Source organism: Scardinius erythrophthalmus (assembly GCF_964197995.2).
Source record: "Scardinius erythrophthalmus genome assembly, chromosome: 6".
Lineage (NCBI taxonomy): Eukaryota > Metazoa > Chordata > Actinopteri > Cypriniformes > Leuciscidae > Scardinius > Scardinius erythrophthalmus.
The window spans coordinates 16,549,301-16,575,168 of NC_138226.1; the positions used below are offsets into that span (position 1 = coordinate 16,549,301).

General features: G+C 40.4%; 3 protein-coding genes across 4 annotated transcripts; all 3 read right to left on the bottom strand.

Annotated features, from left to right (window-relative positions):
* Positions 1-106: 106 nt before the first annotated feature.
* Positions 107-11,744, bottom strand: tfg (trafficking from ER to golgi regulator). Of its 2 annotated transcripts, none has more exons than XM_081367347.1 (8): positions 11,584-11,744; positions 9,817-10,004; positions 7,992-8,075; positions 4,807-4,953; positions 4,255-4,404; positions 3,740-3,895; positions 1,649-1,732; positions 107-1,012 (listed from the first exon to the last, which is right to left on the bottom strand). In XM_081367347.1, exons 2-8 carry the CDS (start codon positions 9,998-10,000, stop codon positions 627-629), a joined length of 1,191 nt encoding a protein of 396 aa, XP_081223473.1. In that variant the 5' UTR covers positions 10,001-10,004; positions 11,584-11,744; the 3' UTR covers positions 107-626. The 2 variants fall into 2 exon arrangements, with proteins under 2 accessions (XP_081223473.1, XP_081223474.1); XM_081367348.1 differs by having other exon boundaries at positions 9,817-10,001; positions 11,584-11,673.
* Positions 11,745-12,016: 272 nt separating this feature from the next.
* jagn1a (jagunal homolog 1a) lies at positions 12,017-13,805 on the bottom strand. Its single transcript, XM_081368540.1, has 3 exons — positions 13,648-13,805; positions 12,837-12,942; positions 12,017-12,738 (listed from the first exon to the last, which is right to left on the bottom strand). Exons 2-3 carry the CDS (start codon positions 12,923-12,925, stop codon positions 12,276-12,278), a joined length of 552 nt encoding a protein of 183 aa, XP_081224666.1. The 5' UTR covers positions 12,926-12,942; positions 13,648-13,805; the 3' UTR covers positions 12,017-12,275.
* Positions 13,806-19,899: 6,094 nt separating this feature from the next.
* col8a1a (collagen, type VIII, alpha 1a) lies at positions 19,900-23,374 on the bottom strand (the record flags this gene model as incomplete). Its single annotated transcript, XM_081368044.1, has 2 exons — positions 19,900-22,856; positions 23,158-23,374. 2 exons carry the CDS (start codon positions 23,372-23,374, stop codon positions 20,932-20,934), a joined length of 2,142 nt encoding a protein of 713 aa, XP_081224170.1. The 3' UTR covers positions 19,900-20,931.
* Positions 23,375-25,868: the final 2,494 nt, after the last annotated feature.

Sequence of the window (25,868 nt, forward strand, 5' to 3'; positions counted from 1 at the left end):
AAAACACAATTGTTTCTGAATCTGATATAAAAAAAAAAGTCCTGTTTTCATAGTTTTAGAAGAAATCTTCAAATCAGTTAGAGAAAGACCTGAATCGCAGATAAATGTTTATTCTATAAACAAATGAATAAAGCTCCCATTACTTCAGTCTCAAAGTCTTTATTCACCTCCTGAAAACAGTTACAGTTTATACAGAAATGATAGGCTTCACTGCAGAGGGCCAGCCAGGGGTTAGTAAAAACCAGGACATTTGAAAAAGTAAAGAAAATAAGTAAAGAAAACTAAACAAATATCACTTACTTTGATTATGATCATTTTCTAGTGTTTAAACAGACTCATTGTTTATGACAAAATAACACCAATGAGGAGACCGGTGATAAAATAAACTGCACGCGCACACACACACACACAGCTGTCCACTCCCACACCGTTTGGTCTCCCATGTGTGCAAACACACACACACACAACCTTCACTAGCTCACTGTCACACGCATTCATTCATACATGCACCCAAAGCACAAACAAACACAAACACAATATTAGGATGTCAAACATAGATTTCGGGGCTGATGTGTTGGAGACAGAGAAAACTTGTAGCGAGGTGCTATGGGGACATTAAAGGGCTTTTACCGATACCCAGGGCCCGGCTGGGTGTAGCCCTGGCCATAAGGGGGGCGGTTCCGGGCATAGGGGTTGGCACCCCCTGGGGGAGGGGTGGCGCCAGGCGGCGGGGTGTATCCAGGACGGGGCTGATACCCCCCTGTGGCCTGGGAGGTTGGAGGCAGGCTGTAGTTAGCTGGCTGCTGAGAGGCCTGGGATGTGTAATTTTGAGCAGGAAATGCTCCAGGTGGGTACTGGGTGGGTCCTTGGGGAGCAGGAGCCTGTGACTGGTTGGAAAACCCAGGAGCTGAGCCAGGGGCACCAGCTGCCTGAGAGGTAGTGGTGGGGTAATTCTGAAACTGCTGTTGAGCAGGCGGAGCCTGAGGAACACCAGACTGAGGAGTATAACCAGCTGCAAAAGAGTGTTACATTAATAATTTAAAATAAACAACATTAAGGCTTGGTAATATATATATATATATATATGCTTCGGAGTAAACAGAAAAAAATATTTCAACAAGCCACTATTGATTGCATTTCTTACATATATTTTACATATTTGATTATTTACTTTTTAGTAATTGTACAAGTTCTTATTCTTTCATTGTAATTACAGGTTATTAGCATATTTGTTTGTCTAAAGAGACAGATTTAGTCTTAGTAGCTAGATTGCTTAAAAGTGCAAATCAGAAAGTGCAGTTAACACAACTTTATGTACAAAAGAAAATAATATTAAAATAATAAATAATATATATATATATATATATATATATATATATATATATATATATATATATATATATATATATATATATATATATATATATATATATATATATATATATATATATATTTGTATTCACAGGCAAGGCTAGTTTTTAAATTATTTGCCATCCAATTTTGTCCAAACTTTTAAAATTAAGCATCAGACTAACAAAATAGTGTATGAATAATTGTTTGCAAAAGACTATCAGTTTTGTTATGAACCAGGCTTAAAGCTCAGCTGTAATTTAAGGAGAAATCATTAGTACGCATTTTAAAGAATTACCAGGGTACTGCATCCCGTACTGCTGCTGGGGTCCCGCTGGCGGAGGATATCCACCTGGAGCCTGATACTGCTGATACATCTGACCTGTTCAATCACAGAAAACAAGTTTTTTTAAGGATTAAGATTCACAGTGTTAAGGGAGGGAATTCCCATAAAAATCAGAAAGCAGCATATTGGATCCTAGTGTGGATATCCCACTGTTACTTGGTTTCACCAACAAAAGTTTGAGAAAAATCTGGAACACCAGAGGGCCATAAATATTCGGAACTGATCTCTCTCACTCTGCGTTGGAATATAATTTAATGTAGGACATCTGGCATGTTACTTTGGAATATCAACAAATAAAGCGCTAATACAGAGGAGCTGATTGGAAACATGCAAAATAAGAAAGCCATTTAATATTGAGCGTCAATGGTTCGATTAAACGCTGGCGGTCGGTGACAGTCTGACCGTCTGTATAGGGCACAGTTCCTGATCCTGACCAACACATTTTAAATACTTTTATACCTATTTCAGACAACACAACTTTAAATGTCGGCAGATCGCTGTGCTGTTCAGACTACATGACTTGCTGTCTGTAATCTGGAGTCTTGAAGTCGTTGTGGTGTTCACACTACGTAAATGATTTGCAACCGGGGCTCAACACTACACTACAACTGTCAGCCAACGACTCTATCCGGTCCCCAAACCACGTTTTGTCACAACACATCTGGAACAGGAAATGACGTGAAACAGGAGTAAACAACAACAACAACAACAACATAAAGGCATTCGTTCTCCTGCCAGTTAAAATTTTGCTCCATTTCTAATGTCCACACTTTTCTTGATGCCATGTTGCTGCTGCAGTTTTTCTTCCAGGGACCTCAACCCATGCCTTGGTCTTCATTGGCTGAAGCTCGGCGCGACAGCCGAGATAATTTATCATGCTAGATATTTGTTTGGCGTTGGAGAGGCGTCAGCAAGCCTCTTTGATGTCGTTGAGTAGTTCACACACAGAGATTGGCGAGTGCAGATCACCTGCTAGTTGACTTGCAAATCGTTCTTAAAATCCAATAGCCTGAACTTGGCATTAGTTGGATTCCAAATGAAAAAAAAAAAAAAAAAAAATATATATATATATATATATATATATATATATATATATATATATATATATATATATATATATATATCTTACAATTATCCTAATATTTTTAAAGACCTTAAACAGCAATATAATCTTGCACATCAACAGACCTCACATATCACGATGGGTAGAGGTAACAGCGCAAAGCACGCAGACAGATTATCCAAAGTTCATAAATGTTTGTGTGCATCGCACCAAGATACTAATGAGAAAAGGCTGTGTGTGTGTCCCAGTGCGGCATGCGATGGGAACAATAAAGCAGAGAAAAGCATCACAACTCCATAGCTCCATGCAACCATGGCAACCATCCGCACAATATGCCAAATCTAGAACAGCTCTGCACAATTTATCATGTGCACTGCGTCTATCTGGAAGAACTTTGGAAGAGGAGGGGGTGGGATCAAACCCAATGGACGGGCGGAGAATAACATTATGCTCTTGACGCGAAGGCCATTTGATTTGTGGTTTGTTTTTCTTCCGCTGGACAGATTCCCAAGGGCCTCAGTTAGAAGACAACATCTGTAAGGTGCTTTTATGCTGCAAACAAATAAGTTTTGTGTGCATTGTTTGTACGAGTGTGAGAGAACATGTGTAAGTACAGGTGTGTGACCTTCCTGCCAAATCGAGATTCAGCCTGCATTTCTCAAGTGCACTGGACTGATGTGGAAGTTTTTTGGATAAAGAATGAGGGGAGATATTCAATGGCCAAGCGGAGAACATCATGCTCTGAATCCACTACAAAGACTTTGTGGCCATATGATGCTTTGTTCATTTTTCTTTCGCTGGACTCTTTCCCATAAGCATCAGAAGAAAAACATCTGTAATCGGGATGTGCAAAACTACATTCTCAAAATCGACTGGCCAGACTGAAGGAAGCGCTGAACAATTAGACTGATTTCTACTTTACACTTTTTTACACTTTCTACAAGCGTACTGGAGTACAATTTGTAAAAGCGGTGTTTTACCATCCATGGTACTAGAGGGAGGTTGTTGGACCCCTGAGTAAGGTGGGGGAGCCTGGGAAGCCACAGCAGAAGGGGGCGCTGCAGAGGATGAAGAGGCAATACTGTCTGGAGTAGCAGAGCGCTCCTCTGCAGCAGCGGTGGCGGCTACAGCTGGAACTGGAAAACCAGGAACAGATAAGGAAAATGTGATTCATTATAAATCAGGTGGTTCCAGCAGACAAACACACCTGTGCCAGCTCATCAACTGAAACTTACATTAATGCAGCAAGTGGCTATAATAAACCATTGAAAAGTACGAACTATGAATGTATATAAAGTGCTATAGCTGAAAAAAAAATCTAATTATACAATTACTTAGCCATCTATTAACGAACATTGAGTTTCTTTTAAATATCATTTTAGGTTGTTTTTTTTAACACTGGGGAAAAGAACTCTGATTACAACAAGCAAATGAGAAATTTCACAATTAATAAGCCACAAATAAGTTCTATGAAATCTGTACATGTGTAAGGTACCTTGGGCATGTTCCTCAGACAGGCCAAATGCAGAAATGACATTCTTGTTGACCTCTTCCTGGTTCTTTAGGGGGTCAAACGCAGACATGCTAGCAGCACTAACCGGCGGGGCATACTTCATAGTTGAATCTACTGCATCATTCACACATTCTGTCACACAGAGACATCAAAACAAGACAGCTCAAGTACTGCCTTTCTGTTCCTCTCTAGGTAATTTATGAGGTTCAATTTAAAAGAGAAAGTTCACCCCAAAATTTTAATTCTGTCATCCTCCTCATTCTGTTCCAAACCCATATGATAAACGTGTTTGAATACATTCAAAAGAGACACATCAAGACATAACTTATTATTTATGAGTTGCTATGTTTCACGGTAGTAAAGTCTTATGGGTTGGGAAAGACACAAGGGTGTGTAAATTATGTTTTCACTGAAAACCCTTTATGTTCTCCAACTTATGCAAAATCACTCTAGAAGCTCACTTAGATTGTATGTTTCAAATGCTTTAGTTACAGTATTGGATATGAAGAACAAGAGAATAGCTCATGTGTGTACCGGTTTCTGGGTTGGTGCTCTCTGGGACAGACTCTGAGGGGGGCTCCAGGCTGTCCAGCAAGCTGTTGACTTTATTCCTCAAATGGATCAGTTCTCTACGCAGGTGCTTCACCTGAGATGACTCCAGTGGCCGAGGCTGCCCATTCACTGCGAAAAACACAAGCATTATTTTTGAAAGCACTGTCTAACACTTAGTTCTAAATATTTCCATAAAACTATTGTTCTAATCCATGTTAGTGGACTTCTAACCAGCTGCCAGACATTTCATCAACCACTTCATTTCTATTTTTGTCATGCCTTTGTTTCATCCAAATTCCTGTCCTAACATATTAAACATCAAAAATGTTCTGATTCGCTAGGATTTTGTCATTTCATGCAGCTTTTCGCTTTCAGTTAGGACGGAAAAATGACTTAACACTGAAAACTCGTCTCAATTCGCCTGGATAGGATGTCAAAGTCAACAAGTGATCAACAAAATTAGATCATTTAGATAGCCAGACTATATGATGAGGTAATCCCGAGTTTTGCCGTTTTGTGTGAGCTCTGAATGCTCTTTCCTAAGTCCATATGTGTGAGACCGCCTGCCACTTGAACCATTCCAGACTCTTCAGAGTTCACACAAGCTCTAGCAGGCGTCCAACCCAGCCCCTGGGAGCCAGTCACACGTTTGGGATGCATACATACACGTGACGTTATACAACCATGAACCAGCACATTTGAACTCTTAAAATCTTAATTCTTTACTTCAACCATCCAACAAAGGGCAGGGCTACATTTGCTAATACAAGGTCAAGACATGACTTCATCTGGCTGGAGCACAGATGCTTTGGACAGTGCACAACGCAAACTTGACCAAAAGTTATTAATTTTTATTTTTATTAGGAAGAGAAAGTTATATTTTGAGTTGGTACTAAAATCGGTTCTCTCAGATCACATGGTCTACACAATTTGAGCATAAATACTGGCTTTTGTTACACCCACGCAGATTGCAACCTTTGATTTTGGCTAGACTTGCCAAATAAATCAGTGCAAAATAGTGTATGAATCAAGCAGACCAAATCTACAGCTTCGGCAGCGTTTATGATGACACATTTGAAGAATAGTCGGCACATGCTGAGAACTGGCACTGACACTGCAGTGCAGATGTACCTGTGTGAGCCAAACATCGCTAGAACAGAGAGAGCATGACGTTATTGGGCAAATAACCGGGTCTAATTTTCCTCTCTTAAGAATATTTGTTTGTGCCACAGACCAGTTAAAAAGAAGAATTGCTTTTCAGCATGCAGCTCACGAAATTGAGAGTAGATTTAGAGCCTATAAAATGACCCTGACCCTTTAAATTGATGACATGTATAGAGAAGCTTGTTAGTTGCAGGGCTTCCACTCTTTTTAACCAATGAATTTACACGACTCCTCATGTACAGGACATGATTTTTTTAAATTATTTTAAACTCACAATTTCTACCCGATTAAATATTTTAGAGCTTGGTATAACTAGAAAAATGTATGTTCTTTATAAAACAAGTGCTCATGGCATTTTAAGATTTTATTAATTTTAATGACTTTTCTAGGTCTAGAAATCACATTTTTAAAATTAGGCTTCCTCATATATCAAGGTTTTCCAAGACCAAGGGAACCCTGGCTCTTCAAATAAAAAATACAGTTGTTGAGGAGGTGAATTAAAATACAAAATGTTTTATTTTAATGTTTGTTTTATCTTAATTTAAATCATTTTAAGTGATCTTGAGGTGCCCCGGCCCCCTGGTTGAGAACCAGTGCTTTATGTTAATCAAAAGAAGTCACTGGTCACAATGCATGTATCAGAAATACTCATTCTGTTTTAAGTACTGCATTAAATCTGTTAACATTTAGGATACATTTAAAAATCCAAATGTTGTGTCATATCAGTGGCCCAACAAGTATTTGGACAATCAAGTCACACTTAAAGGGGTTACCACCAGATTTTAAGGTTCCATTGCACCCAAAATCCCAAATGAACTCCCCACTGATAACCTCACATGGTCAGGCACGGTCATTTTCAGGTCAAATCTTGTTCTATTGCACCCTCTGCTGGACACTAAAAGCTCCAGATGTGTTATCATTGAAAGAGAAAAAAAACGATGACATCTGGTTGGATGAAATATGACCACGTTTAGCATTTTTAAGATTAAAAGAGCTTAACTCCGCAATAATACACCATCCATGCCGATGTGGGATTATGTGCTTAACAGAGAGTCTCTTTTTTATCTCTGTAAAGCTGCTTTGAAACAATCTACATTGTTAAAAGCGCTATATAAATGAAGATGACTTGACTTGAGAGTCAATTTTAACCCAAAGGTTAAAGAATACAGCACCATATAACACTGTTTTGAGTCACAAAGACACAATGTTGAATCAAAAATCTTTAACTTGATTTAACTTTTCTTTTTTTATGTAAAAAAACACCATCCAAAAAGCATAAAAACAAATATGGGCTGCATTTGAGCTGCTTGGTTCTTATAGTGCTATACACCTATTCTGTCAAGGGACACCATGACCACTGGAGCGTTTTTGGAATATGATCTTCCTGCAGGTAAGATAAACCTACACAAGCTCACTGACCTTAACTCTGAGCATGATTAGCACTGATGCGAACAGTGTTGTTGTGCCTGTATCTGTGGCCTGAAGTTGTTATAAGAATATAACTTGCCCCTCAGTTTGTAAAATGAACTAAAAACACATTTACAGATATAAACGATATAAACTTACAATGGAAGCCTAGCAGGCAGGTGGGCTGGAGGACTGAACAAAAATACAAGCTTCAAGCTTCAGATTTTAAAGCAAATAAAAAAAATCCCCATTAGAACAATAAAGTTGTTTTACATAGTTATTTTAAGTTGCGACTACTTTTTACACCAATTAACTTCTGGTTGTGCATTACATAATGTATTGTTTTAATTCTGCTATATGTAAACAATGATTTACGTAACATCACATTCCTTTCATGCTCCTTCATGGTGCAGATACCGAGTGAAAGTAACAGTTTATACATGGTAGTTGGTAATTCCAATATACACATCACCAGTTTCATACTGACACCCAAGCCTTCCACTGTAAGTGTATTACTGTAAACACTTTTCATTGACTCTAGAATCTTCCTTTATGTCAGGTTGAGGAAAAAACCCTAAGCATTGCTGGTTTCTTACCAAAAAGAGTGAGCTTCAATATTCTACTGCACTGGATCGCAAATGACAAATCAGAACTGTCAAAGATGGTGATAAGGTCATCATCTGAAAGAGAACAGACAAATGAATGATAAAAAAGATACAGTACAGAGTTTTAGAGATCTAGACCGAAGTCTGTGGTGCAAATCTACTGAGAGATTTGATTAAGAACATATATAGGTTTATTTGTCTTATAGCATTATACAACATGAATGATAAGCAAATAGATAAATACTAGTGCTGCCAAACAAACCTCTTCTCTGCATAAATTATAAATTGAATATAGATTAATCCTTACTAAAGCTACAAAGTTATTCAGTCAAGGTCAGTGAATGATTTTCTCTTTGTTCTTTGATTAACATTAATGACAGACAGCAGCAGGTTTATTAGGCTGCTGTCACTTTAAAACCAGACGCAGATGATGCGGATCTGACACGCATCCTATTTTCTCATAACTATTCACATTAATTTAATTCTTTTTAACTTATTTAAGACTCTGCTGACGAGGATACTGGACAAAACGGTGTGGTTTATTTAAGTGCGGGGAAAAAATTCAATGCGGCTCTGGCGCGCTGTCTGAAGTGGCATTCTGTGTGCCCGTTTCGGGTGTTTGTTGACAGAGTCGCTTCACAGACAGTGCATCAGTACATATTTGAGTTCTTTTTTGCATCTTATGCTTGAATGGTTTAACAGCACTTGAATGAATGATAGGGTGATCATATACTGTAGCGTAGCCCAAGGATGACACTCACGTGACATTTTGCATTATTCACAATCACGAAAGTTTATTATTTTTTTATTATTTGCATGCGTATTAAACCTTGGCAGTTAAACATTTTATTTGCACGCTGTTCTGACAGGCACACCCAAAGCGGCACACACAAAAAGCCTGTCAAACAGCGCGAGTACTAAACTAAGGTATATTTAGCGTCTCATTGCGCTTCAACTGTCAAATACACACAAGGTTTACCAAATAAGTAAGTTATGTCTTAAGTGAATGTAAACAGTAGGGAGAAAACCGGATGCGTGTCTGTGTATTAGATCAGTGCATGAGGTAGCCTATTAAAGAGAGCGGCCTACTAGACCTACTATCGCTTGTCATTAATGTTAATAAAAACAGAGAAAATCACTTACTGCTCTTCACTGAATAACTTCAGTAGCTTTAATAATAATCAACGTAAATATAATTTATACAGTGAAGTCTATGTTGTGTTTTATTTTTACATATATTTATTCAATTTCTTACTAGAACTGAATACTACTGTTAAATACACCTACTGTGAAAAAATAAAGCACTGTTTATTTCATTTCTATATTATATTGCATTTGTAATGTGTATCTTTATTCTTATTTATAATAACAAAGATAAAATAATGAAAAATACTTTCATCTTTGCCAACCCCTCCTTTGGCCTAAATGGACTGTCATTCTTTTATCTTTATTTATACATTTTGTTACCTTGTAAGGCTACATTTTTAAAATGGGTAAATTAATTTGGCTATAAAGCTCAGTCTCTTGGAAAATAGTAAATTCAACATGAAAAACTGTGAATCATGATTTTCCTGAAAAAAATCAGGAAAATTGCCATTTCACCCAGCCCTATATTGAGGGGGAAAGGAGGTTAATGTTTCAGATTAATGATTACAAGGGCATATGAATTTAAAAAAAATAAAATAAGGGCATATGAATAAAAAAAAAAAATGAGGATGTGCACGGATAAATCATTTATTATAAGCACTGCAACATTCTATAAAAAATAAGCATATTCCAAATAATTTTTTGATTTCATGGTGACTTTAAGACAGACCTTCATCCTTATATTTGATGGCGACTTCATCGCTGCTCTGTAGCTGCCCACGAAAGACTCGCTGCATCATCAGCAGGAGCTCGTCGTAGGTGATGTCTTCATTGTGGATGGGGATACGACGAATATCATCCCCCAGCTGAGCTTTAATGATCAGCTTTCCACTCAGGTCCAGCTGGCCATTCATACTGCTGGAAAAACATTTTTTTACTGTAAATACTGTATTTGAAATTTTTATATATATTTCAAAAAAAATGGGTTACACTGACCAATGCCTAACGAGCATGGTATCCAATTTAATACAATCGCAATCGAAATGATGAATCCACTGCAGACTAAATACAAATTGTCAAAATGGCCACTTATGCCAGCCAATATGACACTCTTACTATTACTGCACTATTAACTTTAGAAGCGGGCCATTTATAACTAATGCATCACATGCACATCTGATAGTACAACAACAAGAAGCTGAAACGAAACACACTATAAGAGCTTCAGCAGAGCTCTGCCTACATTAAATGTACGCATATACAGACTTATATAGCTAAGAGCCCAGAGTAAAACCTCTGGCACGATCTATGAAGACACAATCATTATGTTCTTCTATCAGAAGCACATAATTCCAATCGCAACACAACAGTTAACTATGAAATGTGATAGTTGTAACTCAATGAGTGTCTTCACCCACCACTAACTTTCCTGCTTTTGTTATGGATATTAAAAACGTCAGGGAATCACTTATGTCTTACTCAAACCCATACTCTATGACTCATCTATGAGGTTTCATCTGAAAAAGTGCTACTGTCCATTGCTGGGACATACTATAAGTTCATGAAAGTCTAAGGGTCAGGAGATCTAAGATGATTTGGCACATGTAAGTTACATGGCTCGCAATCTTTCCCGGTACAGACTTTGGCCTCAGACAAAATGATAGGGAGACACATTTGGGTTTTATATCACAATACAAACGGTTTGAGTGTGCGCGTTCAAACAAGAACGATCTCATCCGGACTTTCAAACTATGTAGCATGTAGACAGACCTGTATTTGACTCATATTGAATTCAACGACAAACACGATTAAAACTCTGCCAATTCTTGCCCGCTGGTGGCAAACTGGCAATCAAATCCTGATTTACTTCGCTCTTACATTACTATTTTAACACGTTGTATGAATTTGTCGTGCATATGAAGGTTTTCTCTGGTTGGACATGTTAAATAGGGTAGATGACAGTTTCCAATAACAACAGCCCATCAGCTAACGCTATCTAAGCTAACTGAAGATCGTTTAGACGAGAAGATGATGTGGTTTGGGGGTTTTAGGGCAACACCACACATCAGGCCTTTTAAAAGTCAAGCAAAAGAATGATTCGTTGAAACCATCTCATCAGGCCTCATTCACCTGATGATGCAGCAACTTCCTGCCAAAAAAAGGTCTGAGCGTGACAATTCTCCCGGCGTAAATAATTAAATAATTACTGGTAACAAATCTCACATAAGTTATTACAACAATCATTCCTGTGTTTTAAATACTGCTATTAAACTACCCCATACTGTTTTTTAAAAACACTGCCTTTTATACCAAACGTCTCTGTTGTTGTTTTTTTAGCTTGCCCTAGTTTCACACAGGCTAAGCTATGCTAATGCTAGTTTGCTTGATAACCGGCTAACTGCTAATGGTTATTATCCAGGATATTTTGCCCTACAAACCTGTAAAGTAACCATATAAACGTATGTACATGTTTGTACGAGAAGCCCCGAGTCTCTACCTGGTGGTTTGGACGTGTCAATCCCAGCAGCAGCCTGTGTGTCCTGGACTTCAGCTGAACGACGTCTGACTGACTGATGATCGGAAACGCCTCACAGCGACCTGTACGTGGCAAAACCACAAACGCGCATGCGCGCTATCCGGACACTTGTAAATTTAATTACTAGGCCTACTGATGAGGTGGCCTATATGGCGTCTGAATTTTGTTACTAAACCAAAAAAAAAAAACCATATATTCTATATTAAATTGATGAGTTCACTTAAATAAATAAAACTGACTGGAGTTTAACTGATTTATATTTAAAGCCGGCAAAAATAGATGCCTTATATGAGTCACATAGTAGTTGACTTTTATGATGTTATATAGGCTATATGACTATACTATGTTAGACCTTGTTTGATTTGAAGCTTAGAATGAAAGCATCAGTATAAAATACATTACAAAGAAATATCTAAAGAAATATTTTATTTATAACGCATTAGAAATTATGTGAATTGCTCTGTTTTCTTGGACGTGGACCAGACCTCCTGAAGAAACAAATTAAAATTAAACAGAATTCTAGGTCTTGTGTGAATAAATGTAAGATTTGTTGGCTTGCAAATATACATATTATAACATTAAAAATAATTGGATGCATTGTACAGCAACAACTAAGACAGAAAATGAGCATGGTCAAGTATGCAATAGTGTTTTTATTTCTTCTTCTTCTCTTGTGTTGAGTTGAACCAGGCATCTAGAAGCTTCTTGCTGTAGTAGATTTGCCATGCGTGCACCTGAACAGCAATCACCATGAGTAGATACATCACGGAGACAGCCGAGAAGCCAAATATAAACCGGTAGGCCTTCCCGTGTCGGTACAGCTGCTGGGCCAGTGGAAACATTTCCATTGCACCAAAAATCAAGGGTGCCACAGAGAACAAACCAGCACTGATCATGGAGATCACAAGGTAGCTGATGTTGTTCTTCGGCATGGCCAGGGCTCCAATAAACGAGGGCAGGAGACTCAAAAGGTAGGGATACTCCCACTGGTAGGGCATGGCCACCAAGTCATGCGACACCAGATTGAGGTGACTGACAGCCACCTGAGCCGCCACCAGTATCCATATGAGGAAATGCACTACGGTGAGCTTCTTTATCTCTGATTTCAATGAAGCACTGAAAGACATTTTCAAAATTCAAACACATTCTGATGTAAACAATTTCATTGGCAATCCTGTAACATATTGCTGTGACAGTTTGAAGGTTATAGTTACCTCATCTGATAGTGAGAAGCCACTTTCTCTCTGTGTTTAAAATCACTCCCATCAGTCCCTGCAGCTCTGGGGCCAGCACGCGATGCCATTGCCAATTTCAAGATAACTGTAACACCATACAAATGTTATGGCCTGACATATCAGTTTAGCAATTTGAGATTATTATACAGACAGAGCATATTTGAATTGAAATAGAAATATCCCAAAATGCTGAAATTAATTATTCAGAATGTAATAGCCTATTAGACACATCAGCAAGTCAAGTCAAGTCAAGTCAACTTTATTTATATAGCGCTTTTCACAATACAGATTGTATCAAAGCAGCTTCACAGTATTAAATAAAATAGTACATCAGTGTTTGTTTCTGGTGTAAAACATCCACAACTGAAATATCAGCAACTGAAAAGGACAATATTACCTTAACATTTAGGGGTCTGAATAGAAATAGTCCTGTAATATCTCAACATCTGATCAAGCTAACGGACAATTTACATTAAAGCACCCCAGCACATAAATGAAAGGGGGGGAAACTACATTAACCCAATAGCATATAAGCTATACTTTTATGAATTTCGCATGATTAGGCCTATAAGCATGCAAGATGAAGCATAACAAATATAGGCCTATGTCTATTTGGTACAGAAATTAAATAAAGGCATTAATTGTAGATTAACTGATATATTGAAGAATATAGGCACATATTGCCGGCCGGCTTCCGGATGAAGGATACATTTACCGTTTCAACTGCGCGGATCACTGGAAATAGAAAGCGGTTATTTCATGTGATGCGCCTTTTAATAAAATAACTTACCGTATGGATTGGTGAAATGCGACCGAAAGCAACAGTGACAGGATTAGATGAGGAAATGTTCACACAAAGGATTTTTATCAATGAAGGAAATGTTGCTCATGCGCACAAAAGAATCTCTCTGCCCCTCCGTGCGATGTGATTTGACAGCGCAGTATCACAGTCTGCGCATCCTCAGCATCACCGAGTATACTGAGCCGGTTGCTTGGCTCATGAATATTTATTAGGTTCATTGAGGTCCATTTGGATTTAAAGAAAGAGGAAGTAACAGCTGGCTGCTACTATGCCGTTGTTGTGGAATATTCAGTTCCTTTGAAAAACGGTTCCAGGGGGTGGAGTGTAGCCTATAGGCTACATGAATATTCATGATATTTCCGTGTTGTGTTTTTACTCTTTGATGTCTTTAGTTTTATTTATTTAATTTGTGAGGCCTTAAATTTAATTTCAATAGATAAAAAAATTGTTTTAAACATTTTTATCTGCCAACAATGTTTACCTTGTTGGCATTCGGTGACTACAGTATAGCCTATAGCAGAGTGTTGACAACAATGCCTAAATTAAACCTCTACAAATCTGTGCCCTAATAAAATGTATATAAGCTAGGCTGATGTGAGTATTTGTGTCATTCTTTAATTTTTTTATTTATTTTGTAGGCTATGGCTATAGCCAGTGTTTCCCAGCCTCCACAGTCGCTCAAGGCTCTCAAGTTTCCTTTCTCAACACCAAAATACTCGTTTTCCTTCCATTGTTTATCAAAAACAAAACACTGAGACGTTTTTCAAAATATGTCCAACTAAAGAAGTCATACAACTTTGAAACATCAAGTACATCAAGCTTCTCTTTAACAGTCAAATTAAGTTGAGAGAATACGATAAAGAACTGCTTCTAATAATACATATTAAAGGAACACTCCACCGTTTTTTGAAATAGGGCTTATTCACCTTCTTTCCTACATTTAGATAGGTGGGCAAATGCATTTTTGTCTCAGTGCATGCATTGTTTTAGTTTGACAGGGTCGGCGCTAGCTTAGCTTAGCATAATGAATGGAATCCTTTGTTGCCAGCTAGCATGTCCTGAGTAAAAGTAATATAAAAAAACAAAAAAAAAACACCTAATTACTTCTTGTGTGTATGGGTGTGTGTCTGTGCGTGTGGATGTCAGTGTGTGTGCATGCTTGCGTTTGTTTGTATTCCTGCATGTGTGTGTGTGACAGTATCATCCTAAACCAGCAACCCTTCGCTCAACAGTACCATCTACAGGCCGATGAGTGTACAGTCACTAAATGTGCACATAAATGAATTTATTTTATACCCCCCCATGGATGAAATTCTACAAAACTTAGCAGAGGATACCCCCAGAGGATGTCAAGTTAATCATACACATGAAATATGGTGCAGTTCTGAACATCTCCACTGAAGATAAGGGCGATTAAAGCAGAATAATATTGCATTTTCATTTTTTATGGGAGGGGCGCAAATCACAAATGAGTGATTATGAGCTAGGTTGATGTGGGCCCTTAAGAGCAACATACCATAAAAATTTCTTCATCCTCGGTGCCACGGTTCAGGTAGTTATTTAGGAAAAACTGCATTTTTTTGGTTTTGGGGGGGCCCAGCGCGGGGGGGGAGTGGCCCCCGGGGACCAAACGAAATTTTTCCGTAGAAGTCTAGTGGGGCTACATGCCCACCAAATTTCATGTTCCCCGGTGCTTCGGTGTCCCTGGTATCGTTGACGAAAAATTTACGGGGGCCCCAGCGCGGGGGGGGGAAGTGACCCCCGGGGACCAAACGGAATTTTTCCGTAAAAGTCTAGTAGACCAACATACCATAAAAATGTCTTCATCCTCGGTGCCACGGTTCAGGTAGTTATTTAGGAAAAACTGCATTTTTTTGGTTTTGGGGGGGCCCAGCGCGGGGGGGGAGTGGCACCCGGGGACCAAACGAAATTTTTCCGTAGAAGTCTAGTGGGGCTACATGCCCACCAAATTTCATGTTCCCCGGTGCTTCGGTGTCCCTGGTATCGTTGACGAAAAATTTACGGGGGCCCCAGCGCGGGGGGGGGGGGAATTGGCCCCCGGGGACCAAACGAAATTTTTCCGTAAAAGTCTAGTAGACCAACATACCATAAAAATGTCTTCATCCTCGGTGCCACGGTTCAGGTAGTTATTTAGGAAAAACTGCATTTTTTGGGTTTGGGGGGGCCCAGCGCGGGGGGGGAGTGGCCCCCGGGGACCAAACGAAATTTTTCCTTAGAAGTCTAGTGGGGCTACATGCCCACCAAATTTCATGTTCCCCGGTGCTTCGGTGTCCCTGGTATCGTTGACGAAAAATTTAGGGGGGCCCCAGCGCGGGGGGGGGGGGGTGATTGGCCCCCGGGGACCAAACGAAATTTTTCCGTAAAAGTCTAGTAGACCAACATACCATAAAAATGTCTTCATCCTCGGTGCCACGGTTCAGGTAGTTATTTAGGAAAAACTGCACCAAACGAAATTTTTCCTTAGAAGTCTAGTGGGGCTACATGCCCACCAAATTTCATGTTCCCCGGTGCTTCGGTGTCCCTGGTATCGTTGACGAAAAATGTACGGGGGCCCCAGCGCGGGGGGGGGAAGTGGCCCCCGGGGACCAAACAAAATTTTTCCGTAAAAGTCTAGTAGACCAACATACCATAAAAATGTCTTCATCCTCGGTGCCACGGTTCAGGTAGTTATTTAGGAAAAACTGCATTTTTTTGGTTTTGGGGAGCCCCAGCGCGGGGGGGGGAGTGGCCCCCGGGGACCAAACGAAATTTTTCCGTAGAAGTCTAGTGGGGCTACATGCCCACCAAATTTCATGTTCCCCGGTGCTTCGGTGTCCCTGGTATCGTTGACGAAAAATTTACGGGGGCCCCAGCGCGGGGGGGGGGGGGGATTGGCCCCCGGGGACCAAACTAAATTTTTCCGTAAAAGTCTAGTAGACCAACATACCATAAAAATGTCTTCATCCTCGGTGCCACGGTTCAGGTAGTTATTTAGGAAAAACTGCATTTTTTGGGTTTGGGGGGGCCCAGCGCGGGGGGGGAGTGGCCCCCGGGGACCAAACGAAATTTTTCCTTAGAAGTCTAGTGGGGCTACATGCCCACCAAATTTCATGTTCCCCGGTGCTTCGGTGTCCCTGGTATCGTTGACGAAAAATTTACGGGGGCCCCAGCGCGGGGGGGGGGGGGAAGTGGCCCCCGGGGACCAAACGAAATTTTTCCGTAAAAGTCTAGTAGACCAACATACCATAAAAATGTCTTCATCCTCGGTGCCACGGTTCAGGTAGTTATTTAGGAAAAACTGAATTTTTTTGGTTTTGGGGAGCCCCAGCGCGGGGGGGGAGTGGCCCCCGGGGACCAAACGAAATTTTTCCGTAGAAGTCTAGTGGGGCTACATGCCCACCAAATTTCATGTTCCCCGGTGCTTCGGTGTCCCTGGTATCGTTGACGAAAAATTTACGGGGGCCCCAGCGCGGGGGGGGGGGGGGGATTGGCCCCCGGGGACCAAACGAAATTTTTCCGTAAAAGTCTAGTAGACCAACATACCATAAAAATGTCTTCATCCTCGGTGCCACGGTTCAGGTAGTTATTTAGGAAAAACTGCATTTTTTGGGTTTGGGGGGGCCCAGCGCGGGGGGGGAGTGGCCCCCGGGGACCAAACGAAATTTTTCCTTAGAAGTCTAGTGGGGCTACATGCCCACCAAATTTCATGTTCCCCGGTGCTTCGGTGTCCCTGGTATCGTTGACGAAAAATTTACGGGGGCCCCAGCGCGGGGGGGGAAGTGGCCCCCGGGGACCAAACGAAATTTTTCCGTAAAAGTCTAGTAGACCAACATACCATAAAAATGTCTTCATCCTCGGTGCCACGGTTCAGGTAGTTATTTAGGAAAAACTGCATTTTTTGGGTTTTGGGGAGCCCCAGCGCGGGGGGGGAGTGGCCCCCGGGGACCAAACGAAATTTTTCCTTAGAAGTCTAGTGGGGCTACATGCCCACCAAAATTCATGTTCCCCGGTGCTTCGGTGTCCCTGGTATCGTTGACGAAAAATTTACGGGGGCCCCAGCGCGCGGGGGGGGGGGGATTGGCCCCCGGGGACCAAACGAAATTTTTCCGTAAAAGTCTAGTAGACCAACATACCATAAAAATGTCTTCATCCTCGGTGCCACGGTTCAGGTAGTTATTTAGGAAAAACTGCATTTTTTGGGTTTGGGGGGGCCCAGCGCGGGGGGGGAGTGGCCCCCGGGGACCAAACGAAATTTTTCCTTAGAAGTCTAGTGGGGCTACATGCCCACCAAATTTCATGTTCCCCGGTGCTTCGGTGTCCCTGGTATCGTTGACGAAAAATTTACGGGGGCCCCAGCGCGGGGGGGGGAAGTGACCCCCGGGGACCAAACGAAATTTTTCCGTAAAAGTCTAGTAGACCAACATACCATAAAAATGTCTTCATCCTCGGTGCCACGGTTCAGGTAGTTATTTAGGAAAAACTGCACCAAACGAAATTTTTCCTTAGAAGTCTAGTGGGGCTACATGCCCACCAAATTTCATGTTCCCCGGTGCTTCGGTGTCCCTGGTATCGTTGACGAAAAATTTACGGGGGCCCCAGCGCGGGGGGGGGGGGGGGGGGATTGGCCCCCGGGGACCAAACGAAATTTTTCCGTAAAAGTCTAGTAGACCAACATACCATAAAAATGTCTTCATCCTCGGTGCCACGGTTCAGGTAGTTATTTAGGAAAAACTGCATTTTTTGGGTTTGGGGGGGCCCAGCGTGGGGGGGGAGTGGCCCCCGGGGACCAAACGAAATTTTTCCTTAGAAGTCTAGTGGGGCTACATGCCCACCAAATTTCATGTTCCCCGGTGCTTCGGTGTCCCTGGTATCGTTGACGAAAAATTTACGGGGGCCCCAGCGCGGGGGGGGAAGTGGCCCCCGGGGACCAAACGAAATTTTTCCGTAAAAGTCTAGTAGACCAACATACCATAAAAATGTCTTCATCCTCGGTGCCACGGTTCAGGTAGTTATTTAGGAAAAACTGCACCAAACAAAATTTTTCCTTAGAAGTCTAGTGGGGCTACATGCCCACCAAATTTCATGTTCCCCGGTGCTTCGGTGTCCCTGGTATCGTTGACGAAAAATTCAGTAAGGTGACGAAAAAAAAAAAATAAAAAAAACTTTGACAATCCCTATATGACCGCTTTCGCTAGCTACGCTAGCGGCGGTCATAATTATAAAGCATACATCATGTCTGTTATTTGACCATGTGTTGCACTGAAAAAAAAACCTACTTTCATGTAATGTGTTTTATAATGGTGTGAAATCATCCAAAATTCTATCATCCATAATGTTGTGTTAATCGTGTTTAACATTTGAAAATCTTATTTAAAAGTATTTTTCCCATTTTACAGGTGAACAATACAACTATTTCTGATCTATACTGTAGGGCAGGGATTCCCAAACGGTTTTGTCAGCCAAACTCTGTTACTTGAAGTTCTCCTGAGATTAATATTATTATTTAAATAATTTAACAATACACTTTCATGTTCAGTTCTCTGATGTTGGTTAATGATGACATGACATGCATGTAAACAAAAAAACAAACATTTTTTTTATTTTTTATTTTTTTATTTTTACAGTTTTACGTTTTTTATCAATTCATGCAATGCAAAATTATGTGAATGTCTGGTGTCTGAGATAATTATTAAAACAGGGCCTTGGCACTCAACGGGAAAAGCCACCATGTGTGTCCAGATCACACTGCCATAGCTATACACTGCCAGAGCTACCAGTGACTTCAGCTCTTCAGCTCTAATGATTATTAATTAGGTCATGTGACTATAGCTATGTCCAGGGGAGGTTATTATGGAACGTGAGCGATAAAATGAATGTTCATGACTTTGAGCCAAGGTTTCGTCATAACCATAATTGTTATTTATCTTTTCTAAATTGTTAAAATGATTTTAATGGCTACTCTTAACAATAAATGAGCAGTATAGCATTTAGGTTCAAGATTAATTGCAACAGATCACATTAGAACTATAATTTTTATAGTATGTATTTTCATACATGGTAAACATTTATACTAAATTTGATGCTTTAAATTTAAGATATTTTAGATTAAAGTAGTTTCCCCTTACTATATGGCATGGTTTGCAAATTCCCCACATGATCATAATTAGGTGATGGTTTTTAGAAGAGATATATTAATACATTTCTGGTACAGTAAATTGATTGACATACAATTATGAATGTAAATCATCTTTATTACAAAATTCAAAGAAAAAGTCACCAATAAGTAGGGAGGGGGAGTCATTGGATTAGACAATTTTAGCACCGTTGTTCACCAACATATAAAAACAAAGGTTATTACACAATTTAAAAAAAGAGTAATATTTCAGGTGAAAATTCAATTCAGAGTTGGGTGGAAACAAGGGAATTGATATGAAATATGATTTGTGATAGTGAGATTTAAATTATTGTGAGAAAAACTCATTTTTATGACAGTTAACTTTGGGAACAGAAGTGGTTTTCAGACAAGTTAGTATTTATAGTTTAAAAATAATCTTTTTTGGGGGAGGGGGATCAAATAAAAATCTAGCACACATGCTCTCTCTCTCTCTCTCTCTCTCTCTCTCTCTCTCTCTCTCTCTCTCTCTCTCACACACACACACACACACACACACACACACACACAAAGTCATACAAACAAATTTGTAATTTGGTTGCAGTTCACACAGCGCATGTGTTACAATATTAGAAGTGTGCAAAAACTTTAACATTTTTTAAAATCATTGATAAAGAAAGACAAATATGATGTGATATTTTTGAAAAATTGAATGGCTTTTCTCATCTCATTTAAAGCAAATACATTATTTATCATGCAAATGTCACAATGACATTACAAATAGAGTTCTAAACATTTTAAAGCATATATACTCATGTTGGATACCATCAATTAAGCAAATACATAAATACATTACAAAAACAATCTTCTCAAAAAGCTGTTTAAATGTGGTGTTGAATTGAAGTTTCTTACTACAATCTGTGAGAGTCTTTGTGCAGGTTGTATCTTTATATACAATGTACTCTGTAATTTAACATTGCATATACTAATACAGTCTGTAGATTGATATTGTTGGGTTGAGTTTAAAAGGGCTGTCTCTGAGTCTTCTGTATTCCCTGTGAGAATGTACTTAAAAATACTGACATTTTTAAGTCAAACATTTTAATGTCAGTTCTTTCTTCCCTCTCTCTCCTTCAAATTCTCTCACTTATTCTTGCAATCTACATTGGGTAAAGTAAAAAGCCGGAGAAGGAGGAATGGACATACTGTCCTGCATAAAATCCAGCTGCCTGGTCAGATGGTAATTGTAAATAAACTGTGTCTCCTGGTTGTAATGGAATCACTGCACTCCCAGATGCTTGATCCAGGAAACCCTTCTTGTACTCATCATATGTATACATAAGTGGCTCCCCATTCCTGTAGAGCCCCACCCATACATTGGCACCCTTGCAGTGCAAATGATAGGCAAAGTAGTAGATGCCTGGGAGGTCACAGGTGAACACACCGGTCTGAGGGTTGTAATTCTGACGCCCATTATACAGTAGTTTGTCAAGCACTATTGGTGTGCCAACTGGAGGGAATGGTGTGGTCAGCTGGGCAGTGAAAGCAGGCATCTCCAGACCATTGGCACCCATCATATCACCCCCACCGGCATACTTCCCTTTCTTGTATCCACCAGTTTTAATACCATCAAGGGCAGGGCCCATCTCAGGAAGAACACTCATCAGGTCAGGGGAAGGAGGGGGGCCTGGGGGTCCAGGAGGTCCCGGTGGACCTGGCATTCCTGGCTGACCTGGGTTTCCATTTTGGCCAGGTGGACCTGCGGGACCAAGAGGACCAGGGATTCCGGGGCTGCCTTCACCGGGTGGACCAGCTTGACCTGATGGACCAACTTCTCCCTTTGCCCCGGGTGGTCCAGGAGGCCCAATTGGTCCTCCAGGCCCTGCAAGACCTGGAATGCCTTTAGGACCCTGTGGTCCTTCTGGGCCGGGCTGACCAAGTTCTCCTTTAAGACCAGGCAGGCCAGATGGACCTGGGGAACCAGGTAGACCATTGCTTCCTGCTTCTCCTTTGGGACCTATGGGTCCTGGTGGTCCTCTTGCCCCAGGTTCTCCATCTCCACCTTGGAGGCCTGGTTGACCAGGAAATCCTGGAGGACCTGGTTGCCCCATAGGCCCCCGATCTCCCTTGTCTCCTTCTAGACCTCCCTCTCCTTTTAGCCCTGGGGAACCAATTCCACCTGGTGCCCCCATTGGTCCAGGAGGGCCTGTAGGACCAGTTTGACCAGGTGGTCCAGTCATGCCTGGTTGACCTCCATAACCTTTGTCTCCTTTTGGTCCTTGAGCACCAGGAAGCCCTCCCACCCCTTTATCACCCTTTGGGCCAGGGTATCCAGGTTTGCCAAATCCAGGTAATCCAGGTTTGCCAGGTAACCCTGGTGGTCCTTGTAATCCCTTGTGGCCAGGTGCCCCTGGCTGGCCTGGTAATCCACTTTCTCCTGGACTTCCAATACCAGGGGGCCCTTGTGGTCCTTGAGGGCCCAGTCCACCAGGTGGACCCTCTGGACCTAGCTCTCCAGGCTGTCCAGGTTTCCCTGGCACACCAGGTGGACCTGTTACACCAGGAAGACCAGGCTTACCCACACCTGGTAATCCTGCCTTCCCTGGGAGCCCAGGTGGCCCAGCTGGCCCTTTGGGCCCCAGTGGGCCTGGTTGTCCAATTCCTCTGTCTCCTTTAGGCCCAGGTAACCCTGGGAGACCAGGGAAACCTTTATGTCCTGGATCTCCTTTACCCCCTGGCTGTCCTGGTAATCCTTGTCCACCAGGCTTTCCTATTCCTGGCAGGCCTGGGGGTCCAGGAGGGCCGTGTGGCCCAGTCATGCCTGGTGGTCCCTCTTCACCTCTGGGTCCCTGTTCACCTTGCTGTCCAGGCTGCCCAATACCTCCTGGCTTCCCGGGCATACCTGGCATTCCTGGCTTACCAACTCCAGGGAATCCTGGAGGACCAGGAGGTCCTGACCTTCCAGGAGGGCCTAGCATTCCATTACCTTGAGGCCCAGAAGGTCCTTGGGGCCCAGGTGGACCAGGGGGCCCTTGAGGTCCAGTCTCTCCCTGAACACCCTGCTCACCTCTGGGAATGGTCTCACCTTTGTAAAGGAAAAGCAGGGACGGGATTAGGTATCAGTGACCATAAGAAGGTGTGTCAGCATAAGTAACTAAAAAAAAAAAGTAACCACATTTAAAAAAAAAACAAATTAACCAGTGAATAAAGGGACTTTATAAGTCATGTAAAATGTATATTATGTACTGTATAAACTAATTATAATCACTACAAACCCTGTTATATATAAGAACAAATAAGAACAAACAAACAGTAATAATGTAGGCTATACCATGTATATCATGTACAGTGTGACCATACGTTCTAAGATAAACAAGTGTTCATACCTTTGGTATCTTTGCCTTTGTTCAGGTGCATTGGTAGGTCTTTTCTGTAGTGTGGATATGGCATGTGTGGCATATCCTTTCCCATGCCCATATGAGGCATCTGTGGTAAGGATTGGTGCTGTTGAGGATGTGGCTTGTGTCCATAATATGCACCCCCAAAAACTGATGGCAGTAGAGCCAATTCCACGAAAACTACCAGGAAAGCAGCCATGGCCATGGCCTGTGGGGGAAAATGAAATAACCATTAACTGTAAAATGACCTAATAATATAAATGTACATATATTTCTAACAGTATCAACTAATTATATAATATCTGCTGTCTGAGGAGAGCACAATAATAGGCTTTTTCCTTCACAAAGGAAGATTATGAAATATTCTTTATAATCAATTTCAGTCTTTCAGCTAAAAACAAAAGAACCGTCCATTTAGTTTAAAATGTTGAGAGCAAATTCTGAGAACATAAAATACTTCTTTCAAAAACATTAAAATCTTACCAACCCAAAACCTTTGAACAATATATATTAATTGATAATATAATCAATTTCAATGTTAACATCACCCTCCATAATTATATCTCCTCATACCTTCTTCTAACCTGATTTGAGATTAGACAACATTACTTTCTCAGGCATCTAAATTTAGCCTATACTCTTAAACGTGACCTTAAAGCTGACTTTTTAACTGTAAAAGCAAAGGACAGGAAGCAAACCCTTTATTGGAATTTCTCACTTCTAAGAATCTCTGGGGAAGTTCTCAGTAACTAGAAAGAAATTTCCAGCAATTCACCTTTCACACTGCAGGAATCCCAGACAGTAAACAGTAATGTCCATTTATGTGCACACCGCTTTACATTTTTGCTTGTCTCTTGTTAAATGACCAAAAAAGTTTTCATAACACGTTACTGTGATGCTTTAAATTTAATGGGAAAACAATAACAACTTAGATGTGAATGAAACAAAGATTGCATCAGGATGATGGGAGAGACAGAGTTGACCTTTTGGCTTTTTCTCAGGCTGCTGAGAATCACACAGATATGCCATAGGCCCTCTAGGTTTAAAGCTTTTTGAGAGAGATATAGTTTTGGGCCAAAGACCTAAAGACCAATACGAATGTGCCGTACACTATCAAAAAACATTGTTCGGTTGATTTAGCTTCATGTAATGCTGATAATAACGTCCACTACAAAAGTTGTTAGAAAAGCATTATCATGCATTAGCCTACCCTTATTTAATTGCACATATAAATGTTATCATAAGATTTGACAGTGTTTATCAAATGTTTTGGCATAAGACATGTAGTTTCATCCAGCCATACTAATTTATTGTTGGCTACAAAATGGTTTAGAGCAAAGTAATCAAATCCCACATTCTAAAATGGGTGTTTGCACATGTGACAATATGTGAAATTATGAATGTATGTTTCTAGATCAGGTCTGCATGGATGTCATTTTGTGATGAGGAATGTTAATTCCAGTGATCATGCCAATTGCATAAGAATGATCTGAAAGACTAATATATCTAACCTACTTTTCCATGACCAGGTAAAAGAGAGAGAGAGAGAGAGTGCAGAAGGGAAGAAAAAGGAGGAATGTAAGCTCAGCTGATGAAAAAGAATAGACCAAAGTCTACAGCTGCAGACAGGTAAACACTGATGTAGACCTTTTCACCCTATCAGCAGGCCTCCTTTCCCTCCTTTCTATGGATTTTTTTTTTTTTTTTTTTCAAAGGTCAGAAACAGTCTCATTCACCCACTAAAAATAGAGCAATCAAATCAGTAAACAAGTACAATGTTACTTACAAGGAGAAAAGTCATTAACACTCATTAGCACTAACATTAGCAATGTGATTAGTTAGGCATCACTACAATGACTATAACAATATACACTGAACTAAAACAGTGATCATTATAACAACATATTAACATATTGTCATAACTATATTGGAAAACATAATTAGAAAGAAATAAACAATTTATGTTTACACTATGGCCCCAATCCTGCCAATAAGTTAAAATATGAATTGTTTTCTAAACATAAATTGTAAAAGGTAAAAGACCATGCTAATGTCCTGAAACCACTTTTATACATAATAATGAATTCACAGGAATTTTAGAGATGTATATGTCAATGTCTATATTTATATACAATTATCAGCAAAAGATATAGATATTTCAGTGATAGTCACCATGAAATCAAAAATGTTTAATGGAACACTGCAGAATTTATTATATATTATTAATCCATGCACATCATTATTATCAAATTAAAATTCATGCCCTCGTAATCTTTTATGCCCATCTCTCTTGCATCAACATCTCTTCTCTGATGACGTGTTTACTGGCGCAAGGGTGGAACAACCTACCCATCACTCACATGAGATCACAGCAATAGCAAACCACAACCATCAAATCAGTTCTCGATGGGCATAATCACATCACATCCCTCCATACATCTTTTCCTGTTCAAGAAGCTGTTTCACTCTGATATACATCACAATGGAGAATAAATGACTGTAGCAACTTCCATTTCATATGACTTTTAATTCGCTTATGGCATATCATCTGTGAATATCATAACTCTTGATTTTGCAATACACTGCTTTCTAAAGGGTAGGGTTCAGTATGTTTTTTTATTCATATTTTTATTCGGCAAGGGCATGTTTATAAAGACATTTACAAAAGATGTCTACTTCAAAAAAATAATTCTGGGGGG

Coding starts and splice junctions, on each gene's coding strand:
- tfg (XM_081367347.1), bottom strand. CDS start 10,000: ATGAATGGCCAGCTGGACCTGAGTGGAAAGCTGATCATTAAAGCTCAG. Junction 8,076..9,816: donor CATCAAATATAAGGATGAAG/GTCTGTCTTAAA, acceptor GTTCTCTTTCAG/ATGATGACCTTATCACCATC. Junction 3,896..4,254: donor GTCTGAGGAACATGCCCAAG/GTACCTTACACA, acceptor CTGGTTTTCCAG/TTCCAGCTGTAGCCGCCACC.
- jagn1a (XM_081368540.1), bottom strand. CDS start 12,925: ATGGCATCGCGTGCTGGCCCCAGAGCTGCAGGGACTGATGGGAGTGAT. Junction 12,739..12,836: donor GCTTCTCACTATCAGATGAG/GTAACTATAACC, acceptor AATGTCTTTCAG/TGCTTCATTGAAATCAGAGA.